This window comes from Mytilus californianus, unplaced genomic scaffold (assembly GCF_021869535.1).
Source record: "Mytilus californianus isolate M0D057914Y unplaced genomic scaffold, xbMytCali1.0.p SCAF_1, whole genome shotgun sequence".
NCBI lineage: Eukaryota > Metazoa > Mollusca > Bivalvia > Mytilida > Mytilidae > Mytilus > Mytilus californianus.
In genome coordinates, this window is record NW_026262581.1 from 36843719 (window position 1) to 36869388 (window position 25670).

General features: G+C 33.8%; 1 protein-coding gene and 1 long non-coding RNA gene across 7 annotated transcripts in view; both read right to left on the reverse strand.

Annotated features, from left to right (window-relative positions):
* LOC127701548 (inositol 1,4,5-trisphosphate receptor type 1-like) overlaps positions 1-25670 on the reverse strand; it is a 405533-nt gene that overhangs the window by 209397 nt on the left and 170466 nt on the right. For all 3 annotated transcript variants that reach the window (XM_052205488.1, XM_052205479.1, XM_052205470.1), the window contains one exon: positions 24846-24952. In XM_052205488.1, the coding sequence (XP_052061448.1) occupies positions 24846-24952 (107 nt within the window). The remainder of the gene's footprint in view (positions 1-24845; positions 24953-25670) is intronic.
* LOC127703154 (uncharacterized) lies at positions 9170-22587 on the reverse strand. 4 transcript variants are annotated; one of them, XR_007982726.1, is made up of 3 exons: positions 20222-22587; positions 15846-19697; positions 9170-10206 (listed from the first exon to the last, which is right to left on the reverse strand). It is a non-coding gene; the product is annotated as an uncharacterized LOC127703154 (long non-coding RNA). The 4 variants fall into 4 exon arrangements; XR_007982725.1 differs by having other exon boundaries at positions 15846-18391; positions 18811-22587; XR_007982728.1 differs by adding an exon at positions 13842-14214 and having other exon boundaries at positions 16219-22587.

The following is a 25670-nucleotide window of genomic DNA, read 5'->3' on the forward strand; positions in this document are numbered from 1 at the left end:
TTTTCTGCACTTCACAGTGATGACAAATGAACCATGGAAATGAGGTCAAGGTCAGATGAACCTTGACAAGCAGACATGTACACTTTACAATCATTGAATACAACAGTTTGCCTGTTGCTTATAGTATCAGAGAAAAAGACTTAATCATAAAATCTTAACATTGACAAATGAACAATGGAAATGAGGTCGAGGTCAAATGAACCCTGGCAGAGGGACATGCACATCTTACAATCATTTCATATACCAAATTTATTTGACCTACTACTTATAGTATCTGAGAAATGGACCATATCATGTAATCATAACCTTGCTTATGATAAGGTAGAAATTCATGTGGTATAAAACTACAATTTTATTCAATGGACATATACTAGATGGACACTTCGTAACCTAAGACATCTGTATACAAGGTATGAAGTATCCTGGTCTTCTGTGGAATTTACAGTGAAAAAATTTCTATTTTCAACGTCTGCCAGCTTGAGACAATAGTAATATAGGGTAATTACATGAATATTTGTGAGTACTGTCCCAAGTTGACTTTTATATTAAACAAGCATATGAGTGCAATAGTTTCTACAAGGGTTAATATTCACCACTATTCATTCAATAAACCTTTTATTGTAGAGCAAACCTTTAAAAAATTCTTTAAAGACCAAGCAGCCTATTTAATTTTACCAGCGATTTTTTCTTAAAATTTTGTGTGAAGGTATTTTGGTATTTATGGAACAAAATAAGATGAAAAAAATTGGAGGTCTTCGTTTTGTCGCTATAGCAACCTCAGTTTTGTGTTTTTCCCCAATATGATCATTATTTGGTTGTTATTTAAAATTTCAAAAAATCCAATGATATCAAATCTACAACCATAATTCCTTTTTCATTTTAAAAGGTAGATTTGTATCTATCAATTAAAGATTTTAGAGTTTAAAGTTTTTGGTGTTTTGATCTTACAAAGTATGATTTATGTAATTTCCGCCAAAAATAATTGTAACTAGAGGCTCTAAAGATCCTGTGTTGCTCACCTAGGTCTATGTTCATAATCAACAATGGACTCTCTCCAACATTGTAGACAAGAATAGAGTTCATGACAAAAATTTCTATTTCATTGATCTTGTATTGCTGATCATTTTGTCTGTTAAATTTCTCTCTATCTTCTTTAGTTTTTGCTCAAAACACAAAAGAGGGTAAAAAAAAATCCTCATTTAAGGGCAATCACTCCTATGAAGCGTGACAGTCTACTAACTATATCGGCAAAATTTGACTTTTTTGTGGATCTTGCCTTGCTGATCATTTTTGCTATTTAAAGTTTCTTTATCATATAAGGCAAACTGCCAAAAAATTATAAAATTGTCATTAAAGGGCAATAACTCCAATAAGGAGTTGTAGCAAAATTTCCTCCATATTGTCTTAAATGTAGATCTTGTCTTGCTGATCATTTTTTGCTTATTTAAGTCTCTCTTTATCTATTATAATTTTTTTTTAAGATATCAGGCAAAAATGCAAAAAATTGGTAAACATTGTCATCAAAGGGCAATAACTCTAATTAGGAGTCGACTGATGATTTCAATAATGCATACTTATTCCTAGATCTTGTCTTGCTGATTATTTTTGCAACTTAAAGTTTCTCTCCAACTATTATAGTTTTCAAGATAAAAGGCAACTAGAGGCTCTCAAGAGCCTGTGTCGCTCACCTGTATTTACTGATGCTTTGGAAATCATGTGAAATAAGGTTAAAATCATAATTAATAGTATTAGATATTAGATATTATAATGATATCTAAGATAATAACAAAAAACTGCAAAACTTTGTAAAATAACTAACTCAGGGGCAGCAACCCAACAACGGGTCGTTGGATTTGTCTGAACATTTCAGGGTAGATAAATCTAAATCTGATGAACATTTTTGCCACCTGTCAGATTTGCTCTAAATGCTTTAGTTTCAGATATAAAAACCAAAAACTGCATTTTACCCCTAGGTTCTATTTTTAACTAAGTTGGCCATGATGGTTGGAAGGCGGGGTCATCGGACAAATTTTTTAAACTAGATACCCTAATAATGATTATGGCCAAGTATGGTTAAATTTGTATCAGTAGTTTCAGAGAAGAAGACTTTTGTAAAAGATTACAAAAATTTATGAAAAATTGTTAAAAATTGACTATTAAGGGCAATAACTCCTAAAGGGGTCGACTGACAATTTTGGTCATGACAACTTATTTGTAGATCTTACTTTGCTGAACATTATTGCTGTTTACAGTTTATCTCTACCTATAATTATATTCAAGATAATAACCAAAAACTGCAAAATTTCCTTAAATTTACCAATTCAGGGGCAGCAACCCAACAACAGGTTGTCAAATTTGTCTGAAAATTTCAGGGCAGATAGATCTTGACCTGATAATCAGTTTTACCCTAAGTCAGATTTACTCTAAATGCTTTGGTTTCAGAGATATAAGCCAAAATCTACATTCTACCCCTATGTTCTATTTTTAGCCATGGCGGCCATCTTGGTTGGTTGGCGGGGTCATCGGACACATTTTTTAAACTAGATACCCTAATGATGATTGTGGCCAAGTTTGGTTAAATTTGGCCCAGTGGTTTCAGAGGAGAAGATTTTTGTAAAAAGCTAACGACGACGGACGACGGACGCCAAGTGATGAGAAAAGCTCACGTGACCCTTCGGGTCAGGTGAGCTAAAAATGAAAAAAAAAAATGGTAAAATTTGTCATTTAAGGGCAATAACTCCTATTAGAAGTCATCTGACAGTTTTTATGCAAAGGAACAATTGATAGAGCTCAACATTCTGAACATTTTTGCCAAGTCAGAATTTCTCAATTTATAACAGTTTTCAAAATAATAGGCAAAACTTGCATTTTACCCCCTATGTTCTATTTTTAGCCATGTCGGCCATCTTGGTTGGTGAATGGGGTCATCGGACACATTTTTTTAAATTAGATACCCAATAATGATTGTGGCCAAGTTTGGTTAAATTTGGCCCAGTAGTTTCAGAGGAGAAGATTTTTGTAAAAGTTAACGACGACGGACATAGATGAAGGACATCGGACGCCAAATGATTAGAAAAGCTAACTTGACCTTTCAGCCAGGTGAGCTAAAAATAACAAGCATTCTGTGAGTATTGCATGGCAATACATAGTCCCCTACCGGTTAAAAATTCATTGTAATGGAACGAAATTCTAATTTTGATCTATAACTTGTCATGGTGTAAACTACATAAAAATATCAAGTCAAAATCTTCAAGCATGACGAAAAAAACTGTTGAAAACTGATTATTTAAGTGAATTTTCTATGTCCAATGACCATAATTCTGCACAAAATTATCAGACTGGAAAAAAATTCCAATTTGATCTGTAACTTGTCATGATAAAACTATATACTAATTATCAAATCTATATCTTCAAGAATGACAAACAAACCTACCACTAAATTCTTCAAACAATTTACCATAGAAAAGGAAAAAATCCAAAATGTCATTTTGTCTTTTAAAAAATGAGTTATTTCCCTTTGAACAGAAATCTACTAATTAACAAGCATTCTGAGAGTATTGCATGGCAATACATAGTCCCCTACCAGGTAAAAATTCATTATACTGGAACAAAATGCTAACTTGTTCTATAACTTGTCATGGTGTAAACTAAAAGAAAATATCAAGTCAATATCTTCAAGCACGACTAAAAACAGTGTGGAAAACTGAATATATGAGTGAATTTTTTCAAGTCTAAGGACCATAACTCTGCACAATATTATCATACCGAAACAAAAATTTGAACTTGATCTGTAACTTGTCATGATAAAACTATTTACCAATTGTCAATCAATATATTCAAGCATGATGAAGAAAAGTGTGGAAAACCTATAACACTCTTACATTATATATATGATGAAATACAATGTATATCTATTTTCAAATTACAATCAAATATAATTAATAGTTCCAAATATTCCTTCTTTCATTTGTCACAAACTAATATAGATTTGTAACTTACCTATAAAATGTCAACAACTTTTATCTACACAATGTAATGTAATGAAATATATACCTTAATTAAAATAGATTATTATCTAATTAAAGGATTTCACTTAATAAAAAAAAATATATATATATACATGTAGCATTCAGAAAATTAGTTTATACAAAATAACATATAAACCTGCCACAAAATTCCTCAAACAATTTACCAAAGAAAGTCTTTTCAAAAATGAGTTATCTCTCTTTGTACAGATTATATGGTTTAACATAGAACTCTAACATTAGTTATGGAGTTTTTTCATGGACCATAACTCTGGACTAAATCATCAGACTGAACAAAATTCGAACTTGATCTATAACTTGTCATGATAAAACTATATACCAAATATCAAATCAATATCTTCAAGAACGAAGAAAAAAAGTGTGGAAAGCTGAGTTGCCGGACTGACGGATGGACAGACGGACGGACGGACGGACAGACAGACGGACAGAGTGCAAACCTAAAGTCCCCTTCGACTTCGTCGGTAGGGGACTAATAATTATTTCATCAAAAATTTAATTCTAGGGAAAGGGCTTTAACTGAACAAAGAGAAAAGCTAAAATCATGAAAATTGAACTTGACCTGTAACTTGTCATGATAAATCAATAAACCAAATATCAAATCAATATCTTCAAGCATGAAGAAAAAAGTCTGGAAAACTGATTTGCCGGACTGACAGATGGACAGACAGACAGACGGACAGACGGACAGACAGACAGACAGAGTGCAAACCTAAAGTCCCCTTCGACTTCCTACGTAGGGGACTAAAAAGCGTTTCTATGATTAAAAATATCTACCAGTGATTTCTTTATAAAAATTTCAAGATGGAAAATGCTTTGTGTACTCTTTCAAATAAAGCCCCAAAAAGTATAGGTCACCGACCTTTCAAAAAAATTATGAGCAATTTTCATTTTTTTTCTCACATTTGTTTTCAAGAAAAGAGTTGTCATTCTTCAGAACATTAAATCTGACATCATAGTGCAAGTTTCCCACAGTTTTCGCAAATATAGCAAATTGGACGTTTGAAACCCACATTAAAAAAATTTTCAATAATAACAACAATATATTACTGCTTTATAATCCTGTAATACAAGAGATCACATTTATGTATCAGCATTTGTCATTCTGTTGTCATACACAATTAGCCTTCAGAAACACTGTCCGTTGAAAAGGTGCTCTTGAAATGTAAAATTGTTCGAAATCACCTTCTTCTCCACTTTAAAAAGGAAAGTTTGTTTTTGTCCCCAATCTCTGTTTGGCAAAATTATTGAAATAAAAAATAATAAAATGCTCCGCAGGGCGCAGCTTGATACGACCGCAGAGGTCGAACCCTGAACAGTTGGGGCAAGTATGGACACAACATTCAAGCTTGATACAGCTTTGCATTTGGATTGTGATTAAATATTTGACACAGCATAGGTTTCTGACACAGAATGAATGTGGTCTAAGAACTTAAAAATTTTAAATTGGACAATCACCTATTATGGTCCAATATCCAAAATCTAAATACATGGTTAGATTCAGCATATCAAAGAACCCCAAGAATTCAATTTTTGATGAAATCAAACAAAGTTTAATTTTGGACCCTTTTGACCTCAATGTGGACAAAGTTGATAACGGGGCCCAAAAATCAAAAATCTAAATACATGGTTAGATTCAGCATATCAAAGAACCCCATATATTCAATTTTTGTTGAAATCAAACAAAGTTTAATTTTGGACCCCGATTTGGACCAACTTGAAAACTGGGCCCATAATCAAAAATCTAAATACATGTTTAGATTCAGCATATCAAAGAACCCTAAGAATTCAATTTTTGTTAAAATCAAACCAAGTTTTATTTTGGACCCTTTGGACCTTAATGTAGACCAATTTGAAAACGGAACCAAAAATTAAGAATCTAAATACACAGTTAGATTCCGCATATCAAAGAACCCCAATAATTCAATTTTTGATGAAATCAAACAAAGTTTAATTTTGGATACTTTGGACCTCAATGTGGACCAATTTAAAAACGGGGCCCAAAATCCAAAAAACTAAATACACGGTTAGATTCAGCATATTAAAGAACCCCAAGAATTCAAGAATAAAACCCCATTGAAATTGGTCAAGAAATAAGCAATTTATATGAAGTATCTTCTTTTGCACAATACTGTGCAATTAAATATTTCTTGCTATTGCCAGTGTTCTCCCCAGATATTTTGGATAGCATCACATTTGGCGTAAAAAAGTCGCGTCGCGGTGATGCTCTATTTCCTTTATGGTATATATGTTTATATTGTTCAATTCATAACTGAGAATACAATTAAAATATAACCATGATAACAGTTGTTTCAGTTTATGTTTTCTATATTCATTTATAGTTAATGTACAGAATTATTGTTTTCCTCTTGGGCCATATAACAATATATGTGTGGTTCTAGCAGAGACATATAATACAATATATGGCTCTGGTTCTAGTTACCCTACCTACCCTACTTAATGAATGAGTGAATGGTTTATTATAGTGCAACCTTTATATATATGCAATACTAAATATCAAGTAAAAAAAGAGAAAGTATCATATAGCAATAAAATTTCAATTAAAAGAAAAAAATTTTCATGTCTAAAAATTCATTGTTTCATGGTACTAAATGAATTAGTCCCAGTTGTTTCTTTATATCAAGGTGATAGATATTTTTAACAAAGTTATCTAACAAATAGTCTGTTAATGCATAGTTTTCTCTTTTTGGTATATTTTTTTCTGTCTGCTGTGCCATTTGTGCATCTGTAGTTATTATCGTAAAAATGCGGATTTTTGTCATATCTGGTCCGGTTCCGATCGGTAGTTTACACAAAAGTAGTCAATGGCGGCCGAAGAAAAATTAACGAAAATAAACAATGTTTGATAAGAGATTGGGAACGAATGTGACGCTTTTGATGTATTAAATGGATGAAACATAAACTTAAGCCAACTTATTTAGCCCAAAACCGATATGTTCGCTCTCGATTAACAAGTAGTACCGGCGGAAGAGAAAGAAAGTAATTTTATGAAAGTTGTAAAAATAAACGACCAAACCTCATTTTTAAAGAGAAAAATCGTTTGTATCTTTGAATTTCCGTAATGCAAAACGTAGATTTCGAATTGTTTTATGACTACATTTTTTCCATGTCTTAATTTGCGATTGCAGACAGACCACGTGGTATTAATCATGTCACAAGTGTCAGCTTGGGGTATTCGTACCCAAACAGTTATCACCCAAAGGCAAAGGGCAATTAACACCTATTTAATCACTCTTAAATGCCTCTATTGTCCGATTTGAAGGGATTGCACTTAAAGGTGATATAATTTTTATGATCATACGCGGTAATTAGATGAAAGTTCAAAATTTAGGACATGGATTTACGATATAGAAACAAGAAAAATAGCATCCTCAAAATAATTATAGCGTCGCGGAAATTATTATAGCATCACGGGAAAAAATATAGCGTCGCGGTACCGCGACGCTAAAACGGCCTGGGGAGAACACTGTATTGCGCAATACTGTACAATTGACAATTTCTTGCTATTGCGCAATATTGTGCTATTGGATATTTCTTGCTATTGCGCAATACTGTGCAATTGAAGATTTCTTGCTATTGCGCAATACTGTGCAATTGAAGATTTCTTGCTATTGTGCAATACTGTGCAATTGAAAATTTCTTGCTATTGCACAATACTTATTATATAATAATTTACACATCCTGTTTAGTGTGTATCTCCTACCATATCATTATTATTTGCTTTTAAATATATATCAGAAATAACCAACTTAAAATGGAAAATTTAAAAAGAAAAAAAAAGGAAAAAAAGAAAACTAGAGGCTCTAAAGAGCCTGTGTCGCTCACCTTGGTCTATGTGCATATTAAACAAAGGACACAGATGGATTCATGACAAAATTGTGTTTTGGTGATGGTGATGTGTTTGTAGATCTTACTTTACTGAACATTCTTGCTCCTTACTATTATCTCTATCTATAATGAACTTGGCCCAGTAGTTACAGTGGAAAATACTTTGTAAAAATTTACAAAAATTTACAAAATTTATGAAAATTGTAAAAAATTGACTATAAAGGGCAATAACTCCTTAAGGGGTCAATTGACAATTTTGGTCATGTTGCCTTATTTGTAGATCTAACTTTGCTGTACATTATTGCTGTTAACAGTTTATCTCTATCTATAACAATATTCAAGATAATAACCAAAAGCTGCAAAGTTTTCTTAAAATTACCAATTCAGGGGCAGCAACCCAACAACGGGTTGCCTGATTGGTCTGAAAATTTCAGGGCAGATAGATCTTGACCTAATGAACAATTTTATACTTATCAGATTTGCACTAAATGCTTTGGTTTCAGAGATATGAGCCAAAAACTGCATTTTACCCTATGTACTATTTTTTAGCCATGTCGGCCATCTTGGTTCGCCGGCGGGGTCATCGGACACATTTTTTAAACTAGATACCCTAATGATGATTGTGGACAAGTTTGGTTAAATTTGTCTTAGTAGTTTCAGAGGAGAAGATTTTTGTAAAAGATTACAAAAATTTACGAAAAATGGTTAAAAATTGACTATAAAGGGCAATAACTCCTTAAGGGGTCAAATGACCATTTTGGTCAAGTTGACTTATTTGTAGATCTTACTTTGCTGAACATTATTGCTGTTTACAGTTTATCTCTATCTATAATAATGTTCAAGATAATAACCAAAAACGGCAAAATTTCCTTAAAATTACCAATTCAGGGGCAGCAACCCAACAACGGGTTGTCCGATTCATCTGAAAATTTCAGGGCAGATAGATCTTGACCTGATAAACAATTAAACCCCATGTCAGATTTGCTCTAAATGCTTTGGTTTCAGAGATATAAGCCAAAATCTACATTTTACCCCTATGTTCTATTTTTAGCCATGGCGGCCATCTTGGTTGGTTGGCCGGGTCACCGGACACATTTTTTAAACTAGATACCCCAATGATGATTGTGGCCAAGTTTGGTCAAATTTGGCCCAGTAGTTTCAGAGGAGAAGATTTTTGTAAAAGTTTACGGACGACGGACGCCAAGTGATGAGAAAAGCTCACTTGACCTTTCAGGTCAAGTGAGCTAAAAAAGAAAAAATAAAAAAAATCTCCCCCCCAAATTTTTTGAACCCCCTTATGATTCATCACCCCCAAATTCAATCCCAGCCTTCCCTTTGTGGTATGGTACCTTGCAGTACAATTTCAGAGAGATCCATTCACTTGAACACAAGTTATTGTCTGGAAACTAGAAAAATGTGTTTTTTGGCCCCTTTTTGGCCCCAAATTCCTAAACGTTTAGGGAAATTACCCCCAAACTCAAACCCAGCTTTCCCTTTGTGATATGGAACCTTGTAGTACAATTTCAGAAAGATCCATACACTTCCACACAAGCTATTTTCCTGAAACTAGAAAAATGCTTGATTTTTGCCCCTTTTTGGCCCCTAATTCCTAAAATTTTGAGGCAATTACCCCCATCATCAATGCCAGCCTTTCCTTTGTAGTATGGTACCTTGCAGTACAATTTCAGAGAGATCCATACACTTGAACACAAGTTATTGTCTGGAAACAAGAAAAATGCTTATTTTTGGCCCCTTTTTGGCCCCCAATTCCTAAACGTTTCGGCAATTACCCCCAAACTCAATTCCAGCTTTCCCTTTGTGATATGGAACCTTGAAGTACAATTTCAGAAAGATCCATACACTTACACACAAGTTATTGTCATGAAACTAGAAAAATGCTTGTTTTTTGCCCCTTTTTTGGCCCCTAATTCCTAAAATTTTGAGGCAATTACCCCCAAACTCAATCCCAGCCTTCCCTGTGTGATATGGAACCTTGTGGTACAATTTCAGAGAGATCCATACACTTGAACACAAGTTATTGTCTGGAAACTAGAAAAATGTGTTTTTTGGCCCCTTTTTGGCCCCTTATTCCTAAACGTTTTGGGCAATTACCCCCAAACTCAATTCCAGCTTTCCCTTTGTGATATGGAACCTTGTAGTACAATTTCAGAAAGATCCATACACTTACACACAAGTTATTGTCATGAAACTAGAAAAATGCTTGTTTTTTGCCCCTTTTTTGGCCCCTAATTCCTAAAATTTTGAGGCAATTACCCCCAAAATCAATCCCAGCATTCCTTTTGTGATATGGAACCTTGTGGTACAATGTCAGATAGATCCATACACTAACACACAAGTTATGTCTGGAAGTTACAAAAATGCTTATTTTTGGCCCCTAATTCCTTTACTGTTGGTACCATAACCCCCAACCTTCCTTTTGTGGTATTGAACCCTGTGGTAAAATTTCATAGAGATCCATTCACTTAAACTAAAGTTAGAGTGCGAAAACCAATGTGTCTTCGGACGACGACGACAACGATGCCAAAGTCATACCAATATACGACCACAAAAATTTTTTGGCGGTCGTATAAAAATGAAAGATGACAATAACTAACTTCTAGACTATTAGACTTTTACATTATCAGATTACATTTATGTGGGGTTTTTGTTACTTGTCACTTTAGAAGATTGCCCCAGCTCACTTTTCATTCTACTCCTGCGCCACTGTAGTATTGACTGACCAACAAAATACGGACGGACTACAGCATACCATAATACGTTCCGACTAAGACGGGCGTATAAAATCTACTCCATCTAGGTGGATTAATCATTTCTTAATATTTATAATCTAAGGAACTTGAAATGATAGATATAATCAAGTATTTAATTCTAAAATATTTAGATATAGAAAGATGTGGTATGAGTGCCAATGAGACAACTCTCCATCCAAGTTACAATTTATAAAAGTAAACCATCATAGGTCAAGGTACGGCCTTCAACACGGAGCATAGGCTCACACCGAACAGCAAGCTATAAAGGGCCCCAAAAAATTACTAGTGTAAAACCATTCAAACGGAGAAACCAACGGTCTAATCTATAACATGTATTTGGCCTAGTACTATAAAATATGATCTCGGTTATTACTCTTTCACAGGCCTTGAATAAATGAGACAGTAAATGCAAAATACAAATAAGCCAGAAAAGACGTCTAGTTTAGAATTAAACAACTTTCATTTGAACTGTTAGTTATAATTCTTCTGTTGAAAAATATAAAGTATTTCTCCAAACAATATAAATGTTAAAGATTTGATAAATTGTAATTTTTTGAAATTAAGAAATGACAACGTAAACAATTGCAGGTTTTAATGCGAATCAAGTTTGTTTTTTAATTTTTTCATGTCATTGTAGCTTCTTGAAAGTGAAACAATTAATGTTGGATTTTATTCCCAGAGCAATAATTTTTCTATTAAGTTAATATAACAACAGTTTAGTTTAAAAAACATTAAATTTTTGTTTTAATTTGCATTCAAGCATTGATTTCTTACAATTTTGCCTTAAGCTTCAGTGAGAGCAATCGAAATATCTAATCATTTTTCACTTCAGACAATTTTAAACAAAACAAATGACAAAATACAATGCATCTTTTTAGCTTTAAAAGATTTTTTTTTTCAATTTAGCAGCTTAAGTAAAATTGGACTTCATTACAAGATTGGACAACGTTTTACGGGAATCAATTAAACTCCTCAACCCAGGGAATAAGTAACTAGAGGCTCTAAAGAGCCTGTGTCGCTCACCTTGGTCTATGTGCATATTAAACAAAGGACACAGATGGATTCATGACAAAATTGTGTTTTGGTGATGGTGATGTGTTTGTAGATCTTACTTTACTGAACATTCTTGCTCCTTACTATTATCTCTATCTATAACGAACTTGGCCCGGTAGTTACAGTAGAAAATACTTTGTAAAAATTCACAAAAATTTACAAAATTTATGAAAATTGTAAATAAAATGCTCCGCAGGGCGCAGCTTGATACGACCGCAGAGGTTGAACCCTGAACAGTTGGGGCAAGTATGGACACAACATTCAAGCTTGATACAGCTTTGCATTTGGATTGTGAATAAATATTTGACACAGCATAGGTTTCTGACACAGAATGAATGTGGTCTAAGAACTTAAAAATTTTAAATTGGACATTCACCTATTATGGTCCAATATCCAAAATCTAAATACATGGTTAGATTCAGCATATCAAAGAACCCCAAGAATTCAATTTTTGATGAAATCAAACAAAGTTTAATTTTGGACCCTTTTGACCTCAATGTGGACAAAGTTGATAACGGGGCCCAAAAATCAAAAATCTAAATACATGGTTAGATTCAGCATATAAAAGAACCCCATATATTCAATTTTTGTTGAAATCAAACAAAGTTTAATTTTGGACCCCGATTTGGACCAACTTGAAAACTGGGCCCATAATCAAAAATCTAAATACATGTTTAGATTCAGCATATCAAAGAACCCTAAGAATTCAATTTTTGTTAAAATCAAACTAAGTTTAATTTTGGATCCTTTGGACCTTAATGTAGACCAATTTGAAAACGGAACCAAAAATTAAGAATCTAAATACATGGTTAGATTCGGCATATCAAAGAACCCCTATTATTCAATTTTTGATGAAATCAAACAAAGTTTAATTTTGGACCCTTTGGACCTCAATGTGGACAAATTTAAAAACAGGGCACAAAATCCAAAAACTAAATACACGGTTAGATCAGCATATTAAAGAACCCCAAGAATTCAAGAATAAAACCCCATTGAAATTGGTCAAGAAATAAGCAATTTATACGAAGTATCTTCTTTTGCACAATACTGTGCAATTAAATATTTCTTGCTATTGCGCAATACTGTACAATTGACAATTTCTTGCTATTGCGCAATATTGTGCTATTGGATATTTCTTGCTATTGCGCAATACTGTGCAATTGAAGATTTCTTGCTATTGCGCAATACTGTGCAATTGAAGATTTCTTAGTTATTGTGCAATACTGTGCAATTGAAAATTTCTTGCTATTGCACAATACTTATTATATAATAATTTACACATCCTGTTTGGTGTGTATCTCCTACCATATCATTATTATTTGCTTTTAAATATAAATCAGAAATAACCAACTTAAAATGGAAAATTTTAAAAGAAAAAAAAAAGGAAACAAAAAAAAATCCCCCCCCCCCAATTTTTTGAACCCCCTTATGATTCATCACCCCCAAACTCAATCCCAGCCTTCCCTTTGTGGTATGGTACCTTGCAGTACAATTTTAGAGAGATCCATACACTTGAACACAAGTTATTGTCTGAAAACTAGAAAAATGTGTTTTTTGGCCCCTTTTTGGCCCCAAATTCCTAAACATTTATGGCAATTACCCCCAAACTCAAACCCAGCTTTCCCTTTGTGATATGGAACCTTGTAGTACAATTTCAGAAAGATCCATACACTTACACACAAGTTATTGTCCTGAAACTAGAAAAATGCTTGTTTTTTGCCCCTTTTTTGGCCCCTAATTCCTAAAATTTTGAGGCAATTACCCCCATCATCAATCCCAGCCTTCCCTTTGTGGTATGGTACCTTGCAGTACAATTTCAGAGAGATCCATACACTTGAACACAAGTTATTGTCTGGAAACTAGAAAAATGCTTATTTTTGGCCCCTTTTTGGCCCCCAATTCCTTAATGTTTCGGCAATTACTCCCAAACTCAATTCCAGCTTTCCCTTTGTGATATGGAGCCTTGTAGTACAATTTCAGAAAGATCCATACACTTACACACAAGTTATTGTCATGAAACTAGAAAAATGCTTGTTTTTTGCCCCTTTTTTGGCCCCTAATTCCTACAATTTTGAGGCAATTACCCCAAAAATCAATATCCAGCATTCCTTTTGTGATATGGAACCTTGTGGTACAATGTCAGAGAGATCCATACACTAACACACAAGTTATGTCTGGAAGTTACAATAAAATGCTCCGCAGGGCGCAGCTTGATACGACCGCAGAGGTCGAACCCTGAACAGTTGGGGCAAGTATGGACACAACATTCAAGCTTGATACAGCTCTGAATTTGGATTGTGATTAAATATTTGACACAGCATAGGTTTCTGACACAGAATGAATGTGGTCTAAGAACTTAAAAATTTTAAATTGGACATTCACCTATTATGGTCCAATATCCAAAATCTAAATACATGGTTAGATTCAGCATATCAAAGAACCCCAAGAATTCAATTTTTGATGAAATCAAACAAAGTTTAATTTTGGACCCTTTTGACCTCAATGTGGACAAAGTTGATAACGGGGCCCAAAAATCAAAAATCTAAATACATGGTTAGATTCAGCATATAAAAGAACCCCATATATTCAATTTTTGTTGAAATCAAACAAAGTTTAATTTTGGACCCCGATTTGGACCAACTTGAAAACTGGGCCCATAATCAAAAATCTAAATACATGTTTAGATTCAGCATATCAAAGAACCCTAAGAATTCAATTTTTGTTAAAATCAAACTAAGTTTAATTTTGGATCCTTTGGACCTTAATGTAGACCAATTTGAAAACGGAACCAAAAATTAAGAATCTAAATACATGGTTAGATTCGGCATATCAAAGAACCCCTATTATTCAATTTTTGATGAAATCAAACAAAGTTTAATTTTGGACCCTTTGGACCTCAATGTGGACAAATTTAAAAACAGGGCACAAAATCCAAAAACTAAATACACGGTTAGATCAGCATATTAAAGAACCCCAAGAATTCAAGAATAAAACCCCATTGAAATTGGTCAAGAAATAAGCAATTTATACGAAGTATCTTCTTTTGCACAATACTGTGCAATTAAATATTTCTTGCTATTGCGCAATACTGTACAATTGACAATTTCTTGCTATTGCGCAATATTGTGCTATTGGATATTTCTTGCTATTGCGCAATACTGTGCAATTGAAGATTTCTTGCTATTGCGCAATACTGTGCAATTGAAGATTTCTTAGTTATTGTGCAATACTGTGCAATTGAAAATTTCTTGCTATTGCACAATACTTATTATATAATAATTTACACATCCTGTTTGGTGTGTATCTCCTACCATATCATTATTATTTGCTTTTAAATATAAATCAGAAATAACCAACTTAAAATGGAAAATTTTAAAAGAAAAAAAAAAGGAAACAAAAAAAAATCCCCCCCCCAATTTTTTGAACCCCCTTATGATTCATCACCCCCAAACTCAATCCCAGCCTTCCCTTTGTGGTATGGTACCTTGCAGTACAATTTTAGAGAGATCCATACACTTGAACACAAGTTATTGTCTGAAAACTAGAAAAATGTGTTTTTTGGCCCCTTTTTGGCCCCAAATTCCTAAACATTTATGGCAATTACCCCCAAACTCAAACCCAGCTTTCCCTTTGTGATATGGAACCTTGTAGTACAATTTCAGAAAGATCCATACACTTACACACAAGTTATTGTCCTGAAACTAGAAAAATGCTTGTTTTTTGCCCCTTTTTTGGCCCCTAATTCCTAAAATTTTGAGGCAATTACCCCCATCATCAATCCCAGCCTTCCCTTTGTGGTATGGTACCTTGCAGTACAATTTCAGAGAGATCCATACACTTGAACACAAGTTATTGTCTGGAAACTAGAAAAATGCTTATTTTTGGCCCCTTTTTGGCCCCCAATTCCTTAATGTTTCGGCAATTACTCCCAAACTCAATTCCAGCTTTCCCTTTGTGATATGGAGCCTTGTAGTACAATTTCAGAAAGATCCATACACTTACACACAAGTTATTGTCATGAAACTAGAAAAATGCTTGTTTTTTGCCCCTTTTTTGGCCCCTAATTCCTACAATTTTGAGGCAATTACCCCAAAAATCAATATCCAGCATTCCTTTTGTGATATGGAACCTTGTGGTACAATGTCAGAGAGATCCATACACTAACACACAAGTTATGTCTGGAAGTTACAATAAAATGCTCCGCAGGGCGCAGCTTGATACGACCGCAGAGGTCGAACCCTGAACAGTTGGGGCAAGTATGGACACAACATTCAAGCTTGATACAGCTCTGAATTTGGATTGTGATTAAATATTTGACACAGCATAGGTTTCTGACACAGAATGAATGTGGTCTAAGAACTTAAAAATTTTAAATTGGACATTCACCTATTATGGTCCAATATCCAAAATCTAAATACATGGTTAGATTCAGCATATCAAAGAACCCCAAGAATTCATTTTTTGATGAAATCAAACAAAGTTTTATTTTAGACCCTTTTGACCTCAATGTGGACAAAGTTGATAACGGGACCCAAAAATCAAAAATCTAAATACATGGTTAGATTCAGCATATCAAAGAACCCCATATATTCAATTTTTGTTGAAATCAAACAAAGTTTAATTTTGAACCCCGATTTGGACCAACTTGAAAACTGGGCCCATAATCAAAAATCTAAAAACATGTTTAGATTCAGCATATCAAAGAACCCTAAAAATTCAATTTTTGTTAAAATCAAACTAAGTTTAATTTTGGACCCTTTGGACCTTAATGTAGACCAATTTGAAAACGGAACCAAAAATTAAGAATCTAAATACACGATTAGATTCGGCATATCAAAGAACCCCAATAATTCAATTTTTGATGAAATCAAACAAAGTTAAATTTTGGACCCTTTGGACCTCAATGTGGACCAATTTAAAAACGGGGCCCAAAATCCAAAAACTTAATACATGGTAAGATTCAGCATATTAAAGAACCCCAAGAATTCAAGAATAAAACCCCATTGAAATTGATCAAGAAATAAGCAATTTATACGAAGTATCTTCTTTTGCACAATACTGTGCAATTGAATATTTCTTGCTATTGCGCAATACTGTACAATTGACAATTTCTTGCTATTGCGCAATATTGTGCTATTGGATATTTCTTGCTATTGCGCAATACTGTGCAATTGAAGATTTCTTGCTATTGCGCAATACTGTGCAATTGAAGATTTCTTGCTATTGTGCAATACTGTGGAATTGAAAATTTCTTGCTATTGCACAATACTTATTATATAATAATTTACACATCCTGTTTGGTGTGTATCTCCTACCATATCATTATTATTTGCTTTTAAATATAAATCAGAAATAACCAACTTAAAATGGAAAATTTTAAAAGAAAAAAAAAGAAAAAAAAAATCCCCCCCCCAAATTTTTTGAACCCCCTTATGATTCATCACCCCCAAACTCAATCCCAGCCTTCCCTTTGTGGTATGGTACCTTGCAGTACAATTTCAGAGAGATCCATACACTTGAACACAAGTTATTGTCTGGAAACTAGAAAAATGCTTATTTTTGGCCCCTTTTTGGCCCCCAATTCCTATACGTTTAGGGCAATTACCCCCAAACTCAATTCCAGCTTTCCCTTTGTGATATGGAACCTTGTAGTACAATTTCAGAAATATCCAAACACTTACACTCAAGTTATTGTCATGAAACTAGAAAAATGCTTGTTTTTTGCCCCTTTTTTGGCCCCTAATTCCTAAAATTTTGAGGCAATTACCCCCATAATCAATTACAGCCTTCCCTTTGTGATATGGAACATTGTGGTACAATGTCAGAGAGATCCATACACTTACACACAAGTTATTGTCTGGAAGTTACAAAATGCTTATTTTTGGCCCCTTTTTGGCCCCTAATTCCTTAACTATTGGTACCATAACCCCCAAAATCAATCCCAACCTTCCTTTCGTGGTATTGAACCTTATGGTAAAATTTCATGGAGATCCATTCACTTAAACTAAAGTTAGAGTGCGAAAACCAATGTGTCTTCGGACGACGCCGGACGACGACGACGACGACGACGACGACGACAACGACGACGACGACGACAACGACGACGACGACAACGACGACGACGCCAACGTCATACCAATATACGACCAAAAAATTTTCAATTTTTGCGGTCGTATAAAAATGCTTATTTTTGGCCCCTTTTTGGCCCCTAATTCCTTTACTGTTGGTACCATAACCCCCAAAATCAATCCCAACCTTCCTTTTGTGGTATTGAACCTTGTGGTAAAATTTCATAGAGATCCATTCACTTAAACTAAAGTTAGAGTGCGAAAACCAATGTGTCTTCGGACGACGCCGGACGTCGACGACGACGACAACGACGCCAACGTCATACCAATATACGACCACAAAAATTTTTTTGCGGTCGTATAAAAATTGACTATAAAGGGCAATAACTCCTTAAGGGGTCAATTGACAATTTTGGTCATGTTGCCTTATTTGTAGATCTAACTTTGCTGTACATTATTGCTGTTAACAGTTTATCTCTATCTATAACAATATTCAAGATAATAACCAAAAGCTGCAAAATTTTCTTAAAATTACCAATTCAGGGGCAGCAACCCAACAACGGGTTGCCTGATTGGTCTGAAAATTTCAGGGCAGATAGATCTTGACCTAATTAACAATTTTATTCTCATCAGATTTGCTCTAAATGCTTTGGTTTCAGAGATATGAGCCAAAAACTGCATTTTACCTTATGTACTATTTTTTAGCCATGTCGGCCATCTTGGTTCACGGGCGGGGTCATCGGACACATTTTTTAAACTAGATACCCTAATGATGATTGTGGACAAGTTTGGTTAAATTTGTCTTAGTAGTTCCAGAGGAGAAGATTTTTGTAAAAGATTACAAAAATTTACGAAAAATGGTTAAAAATTGACTATAAAGGGCAATAACTCCTTAAGAATCTATAATAATGTTCAAGATAATAACCAAAAACAGCAAAATTTCCTTAAAATTACCAATTCAGGGGAAGCAACCCAACAACGGATTGTCCGATTCATCTGAAAATTTCAGGGCAGATAGATCTTGACCTGATAAACAATTTTATCCTCATCAGATTTGCTCTAAATGCTTTGGTTTCAGAGATATGAGCCAAAAACTGCATTTTACCTTATGTACTATTTTTTAGCCATGTCGGCCATCTTGGTTCACGGGCGGGGTCATCGGACACATTTTTTAAACTAGATACCCTAATGATGATTGTGGACAAGTTTGGTTAAATTTGTCTTAGTAGTTTCAGAGGAGAAGATTTTTGTAAAAGATTACAAAAATTTACGAAAAATGGTTAAAAATTGACTATAAAGGGCAATAACTCCTTAAGAATCTATAATAATGTTCAAGATAATAACCAATAAAATGCTTCGCTGGGCGCAGCTTGATACGACCGCAGAGGTCGAACCCTGAACAGTTGGGGCAAGTATGGACACAACATTCAAGCTTGATACAGCTCTGAATTTGGATTGTGATTAAATATTTGACACAGCATAGGTTTCTGACACAGAAAGAATGTGGTCTAAGAACTTCAATTTTTTTAATTTACCTATTATGGTCCAATGCCCAAAATCAAAATACATGGTTAGATTCAGCATATCAAAGAACCCCATATATTCAAATTTTGTTGAAATCAAACAAAGTTTAATTTTGGACCCCAACTTGGACCAACTTGAAAACTGGTCCCATAATCAAAAATCTAAACACATGTTTAGATTCAGCATATCAAAGTACCCCAAGTTTTCAATTTTTGTTAAAATCAAACTAAGTTTAATTTTGGACCCTTTGGACCTTAATGTAGACCAATTTAAAAAACGGAACCCAAAATTAAAAATCTAAAAACACGGTTAGATTTGGCATATCAAAGAACCCCAATAATTCAATTTTTGATGAAATCAAACAAAGTTTAATTTTGGACCCTTTTGACCTCAATATGAACCAATTTGATAGCGGGCCCACAAAATAAAAAATCTAAATACATGGTAAGATTCAGCATATCAAAGAACCCCATATATTCAATTTTTTTTGAAATCAAACAAAGTTTAATTTTGGACCCCAATTTGGACCAACTTGAAAACTGGGCCAAAAATCTAAAATCTAAATACATGTTTAGATTCAGCATATCAAAGAACCCCATATATTCAATTTTTGTTGAAATCAAACAAAGTTTAATTTTGGACCCCAACTTGGACCAACTTGAAAACTGGTCCCATAATCAAAAATCTAAACACATGTTTAGATTCAGCATATCAAAGAACCCCAAAAATTCAATTTTTGTTAAAATCAAACTAAGTTTAATTTTGGACCCTTTGGACCTTAATGTAGACCAATTTAAAAAACGGGACCCAAAATTAAAAATCTAAATACACGGTTAGATTTGGCATATCAAAGAACCCCAATAATTAAATTTTTGATGAAATCAAACAAAGTTTAATTTTGGACCCTTTTGACCTCAATATGAACCAATTTGATAGCGGGCCCACAAATAAAAAATCTAAATACATGGTAAGATTCAGCATATCAAAGAACCCCATATATTCAATTTTTGTTGAAATCAAACAAAGTTTAATTTTGGACCCCAATTTGGACCAACTTGAAAACTGGGCCAAAAATCTAAAATCTAAATACATGTTTAGATTCAGCATATCAAAGAACCCCATATATTCAATTTTTGTTGAAATCAAACAAAGTTTAATTTTGGACCCCAACTTGAAAACTGGGCCCATAATCAAAAATCTAAACACATGTTTAGATTCAGCATATCAAAGAACCCCAAGAATTCAATTTTTGTTAAAATCAAACTAAGTTTAATTTTGGACCCTTTGGACCTTAATGTAGACCAATTTAAAAACGGGACCCAAAATTAAAAATCTAAATACACGGTTAGATTTGGCATATCAAAGAACCCCAATAATTCAATTTTTGATGAAATCAAACAAAGTTTAATTTTGGACCCTTTTGACCTCAATATGAACCAATTTGATAGCGGGTCCACAAATAAAAAATCTAAATACATGGTTAGATTCAGCATATCAAAGAACCCCAAGAATTCAATTTTTGATGAAATCAAAGAAAGTTTAATTTTGGACCCTTTTGACCTCAATGTGGACAAAGTTGATAATGGGGCCCAAAAATCAAAAATCTAAATACATGGTTAGATTCAGCATATCAAAGAACCCCATATATTCAATTTTTGTTGAAATCAAACAAAGTTTAATTTTGGACCCCGATTTGGACCAACTTGAAAACTGGGCCCATAATCAAAAATCTAAATACATGTTTAGATGCAGCATATCAAAGAACCCTAAAAATTCAATTTTTGTTAAAATCAAACTAAGTTTAATTTTGGACCCTTTTGACCTTAATGTAGACCAATTTGAAAACGGAACCAAAAATTAAGAATCTAAATACACGGTTAGATTCGGCATATCAAAGAACCCCAATAGTTCAATTTTTGATGAAATCAAACAAAGTTAAATTTTGGACCCTTTGGACCTCAATGTGGACCAATTTAAAAACGGGGCCCAAAATCCAAAAACTTAATACTTGGTTAGATTCAGCATATTAAAGAACCCCAAGAATTCAAGAATAAAACCCCATTGAAATTGATCAAGAAATAAGCAATTTATACGAAGTATCTTCTTTTGCACAATACTGTGCAATTGAATATTTCTTGCTATTGTGCAATACTGTACAATTGACAATTTCTTGCTATTGCGCAATATTGTGCTATTGGATATTTCTTGCTATTGCGCAATACTGTGCAATTGAAGATTTCTTGCTATTGCGCAATACTGTGCAATTGAAGATTTCTTGCAATTGTGCAATACTGTGCAATTGAAAATTTCTTGCTATTGCACAATACTTATTATATAATAATTTACACATCCTGTTTGGTGTGTATCTCCTACCATATCATTATTATTTGCTTTTAAATATTAATCAGAAATAACCAACTTAAAATGGAAAATATTAAAAGAAAAAAAAAAAGGAAAAAAAGAAAAAAAAAGAAAAAAAAAAAATCCCCCCCCCAAATTTTTTGAACCCCCTTATGATTCATCACCCCCAAACTCAATCCCAGCCTTCCCATTGTGGTATGGTACCTTGCAGTACAATTTCAGAGAGATCCATACACTTGAACACAAGTTATTGTCTGGAAACTAGAAAAATGCTTATTTTTGGCCCCTTTTTGGCCCCCTATTCCTAAACGTTTCGGGCAATTACCCACAAACTCAATTCCAGCTTTCCCTTTGTGATATGGAACCTTGTAGTACAATTTCAGAAATATCCAAACACTTACACACAAGTTATTGTCATGAAACTAGAAAAATGCTTGTTTTTTGCCCCTTTTTTGGCCCCTAATTCCTAAAATTTTGAGACAATTACCCCCAAAATCAATTACAGCCTTCCCTTTGTGATATGGAACCTTGTGGTACAATGTCAGAGAGATCCATACACTTACACACAAGTTATTGTCTGGAAGTTACAAAAATGCTTATTTTTGGCCCCTTTTTGGCCCCTAATTCCTTAACTGTTGGTACCATACCCCCCAAAATCAATCCCAACCTTCCTTTCGTGGTATTGAACCTTATGGTAAAATGTCATGGAGATCCATTCACTTGAACTAAAGTTAGAGTGCGAAAACCAATGTGTCTTCGGACGACGCCGGACGACGACGACGACGACGACGACGACGACGACGACGACGACGACGACGCCAACGTCATACCAATATACGACCAAAAAATTTTCAATTTTTGCGGTCGTATAAAAACAGCAAAATTTCCTTAAAATTACCAATTCAGGGGAAGCAACCCAACAACAGGTTGTCCGATTCATCTGAAAATTTCAGGGCAGATAGATCTTGACCTGATAAACAATTTTACCCAATGTCAGATTTGCTCTAAATGCTTTGGTTTCAGAGATATAAGCCAAAATCTACATTTTACCCCTATGTTCTATTTTTAGCCATGACGGCCATCTTGGTTAGTTGGCCGGGTCACCGGACACATTTTTTAAACTAGATACCCCAATGATGATTGTGGCCAAGTTTGGTCAAATTTGGCCCAGTAGTTTCAGAGGAGAAGATTTTTGTAAAAGTTAACGACGACGGACGACGATGACGACGGACGACGGACGCCAAGTGATGAGAAAAGCTCACATGGCCCTTTGGGCCAGGTGAGCTAAAAATAATAAATGTGGATAGTGTCCACATGTGGACACAGATGATGCCCCCGCTTGCATATCATATAGTTATAAAGGGACATAACTGAAGAACGGTAAAAGTGACGCTACCCAAATTTGAACTTGATCTGAGTTTTGTGGTAATAAGCATTGTGTGTAAGTCTCATAACATTTGGTTGAGGCTAACTTAAGTAGAGAACAGAAACTAAAAATTCAGCAATTTTTCTATTTGTAAACACGCATAACTCTAGAACGGTTGTGTATAAGTTTTACAACATTTGGTTGAGACAAACTAAAAAATTCAGCAATTTTTATGTTTATAAAGGGACATAACTCTAGAATGGTAAAAGTGTTGCCACCTAATTTCGTACTTAATCTGTATTATATAGTAATAAGCATTGTGTATAAGTTTCATAACATTTGGTTGAGGCAAACTCAAGTTAGAGAACTGAAACAAAAAAATTGTACTTGATCCTTACTGAGTTTTGTGGTAATGAATATTGTGTATAGGTTTCATAATGTTTGGCTGGGGAAAACTTCAGTTACAGAATGGAAACTAAAAAATTTTGCAATCTTTCTATTTATAAAGGGGCATAACTCAATAATGGTTAAAGTGACACTACCCAAATTCAACTTGATCTGTGTTTTATCAGTGGAAGTCAAAATTAAACATTGCATTGTATAAAGCATTGATTGTAGTTGATTCAACTATAATCATGGTCAAAGGAAGATAACTCCAATTTTAAAAATATATTATATAAACTTGATATTTAGAAGAAAAATAAAAATTTTGCAATTTTTCCTTTTATAAAGGGGCATAACTCTAGATCGGTTAAAGTGACACCACCAAAATTCAAACTTGATCTGTGTTTTGTGGTAATAAGCATTGTGTATAAGTTTCATAACATTTGGTTGAGGCAAACTTAAGTTAGAGAACGGAAACTAAAAATTTTGCAATTTTTCCTTTTATAAAGGGGCATAACTCTAGATCGGTTAAAGTGACACCACCAAAATTCAAACTTGATCTGTGTTTTGTGGTAATAAGCATTGTGTATAAGTTTCATAACATTTGGTTGAGGCAAACTTAAGTTAGAGAACGGAAACTAAAAATTTTGCAATATTTCCTTTTATAAAGGGGCATAACTCTAGATCGGTTAAAGTGACGCCACCAAAATTCAAACTTGATCTGTGTTTTGTGGTAATAAGCATTGTGTATAAGTTTCATAACATTTGGTTGAGGCAAACTCAAGTTAGAGAACGGAAACCAATTTCGGGACGTACGTACAGACGGACAAGGGTAAAACTTAATGCCCCCTCCGCTACGGCGGGGGCATAAAAAGTGGTGCTAGCATAGATCAAAACTACTTGAACCCATTTTTTTTAACAGCCTGAATTGAGCGTTAGTAAATTATAGGTTACCTGTACACACATAATCATTTTCAACATTTGTAGTTGAATGCTTAATGTCAAAGTTATAGGTAGTGTAGTTTCTTTTGTGTTCATTTTTGTTTAATTTTCACTATTCGAGGCACACCCGGTTCTCTTGACAAAACATATTTTGACATGTAAATCGTATTCGAATCCGTGAAATACGCGAAAGGGGACGTTCTAATCTGCCTCTTTTTGCAGAGCTGGAAACAACTTCATAGAGTTTTAATGTCATAATAAAGTTGCGTGAGCTAATGTGCACAAACAATAGGCTGTTTGGTCTTTAAAACATAATTTTGTTACTGATGACATCGGTAATCATAGAATATTGAACTCTTAACTTTTTGTTACTTTCTGTAGGAAATATTACGTTGCTATACAATAATGCACATTACTATCATCAGTTTAATACCAAGGATGTTAATATATCAAAGGCAACACTGCTTGTCATTTACATATATACCTTTAAAATTTCTATGATTTTTAACTTTGTGTCCATGACAACTGTATCTACTTCTTCTTCTGACTTTTTTGGTGAAATAACTTCTGATATCATGGACTTATCTTGATCTGGAAATAATTCCAAAATACACTTTCATACAATCCAGATAATATTTCTGATATCTGATTTGATAACATACTGTTATCTATAAAAGCAAAGTTCTTTTTACTCCTCCACTTGTCTCCAAAAAACCATTAAATTCTAAAGAGTGTGAATCACAAGTTTTCCTTGCATATAACAAAACTGATGCATACACTGTTTCTGGAGTCAGCAGGAGAAATATGAAGTTTTTTTTCAAAATTCTAAGTAAACTTTGGTACCACAAAAATACACCCATTATGGAAATAATGTCTACCTGTCTATCCTACAATATTACAGTGACAGGCTGCTGCTGCTGCAGATTGCTCAACTTTTCATACATGTATAAAATCCTTGGAAGTTTTTGGTAAGTTAGCCTCTCAGCATAGACCTGTTATTAAGGTATCCAATACTACTCAAATGATAACATTATGTCAGATGCAATCAAATGCTTATAGTAGATAATATTTTTTATTTTTTAGTAATAGAGCATACCAAGATACAGTAGTTATGACACTGCTGTTGAGCTAAAATCTGGATCTTCATAAAAATCATTTGCTCTATGAAGTACAGTTGTCTGTTGTAATGGATTAAAATGTTAACCAATTTGCTTCCAAAATGTCAATTCTTTTTTAGTTTTATGAAGAGCTCTTTCAAATAGAATAAGAATTTCCCCCACATGTAGTCCAATTGCAAAAAGTTTGTGAA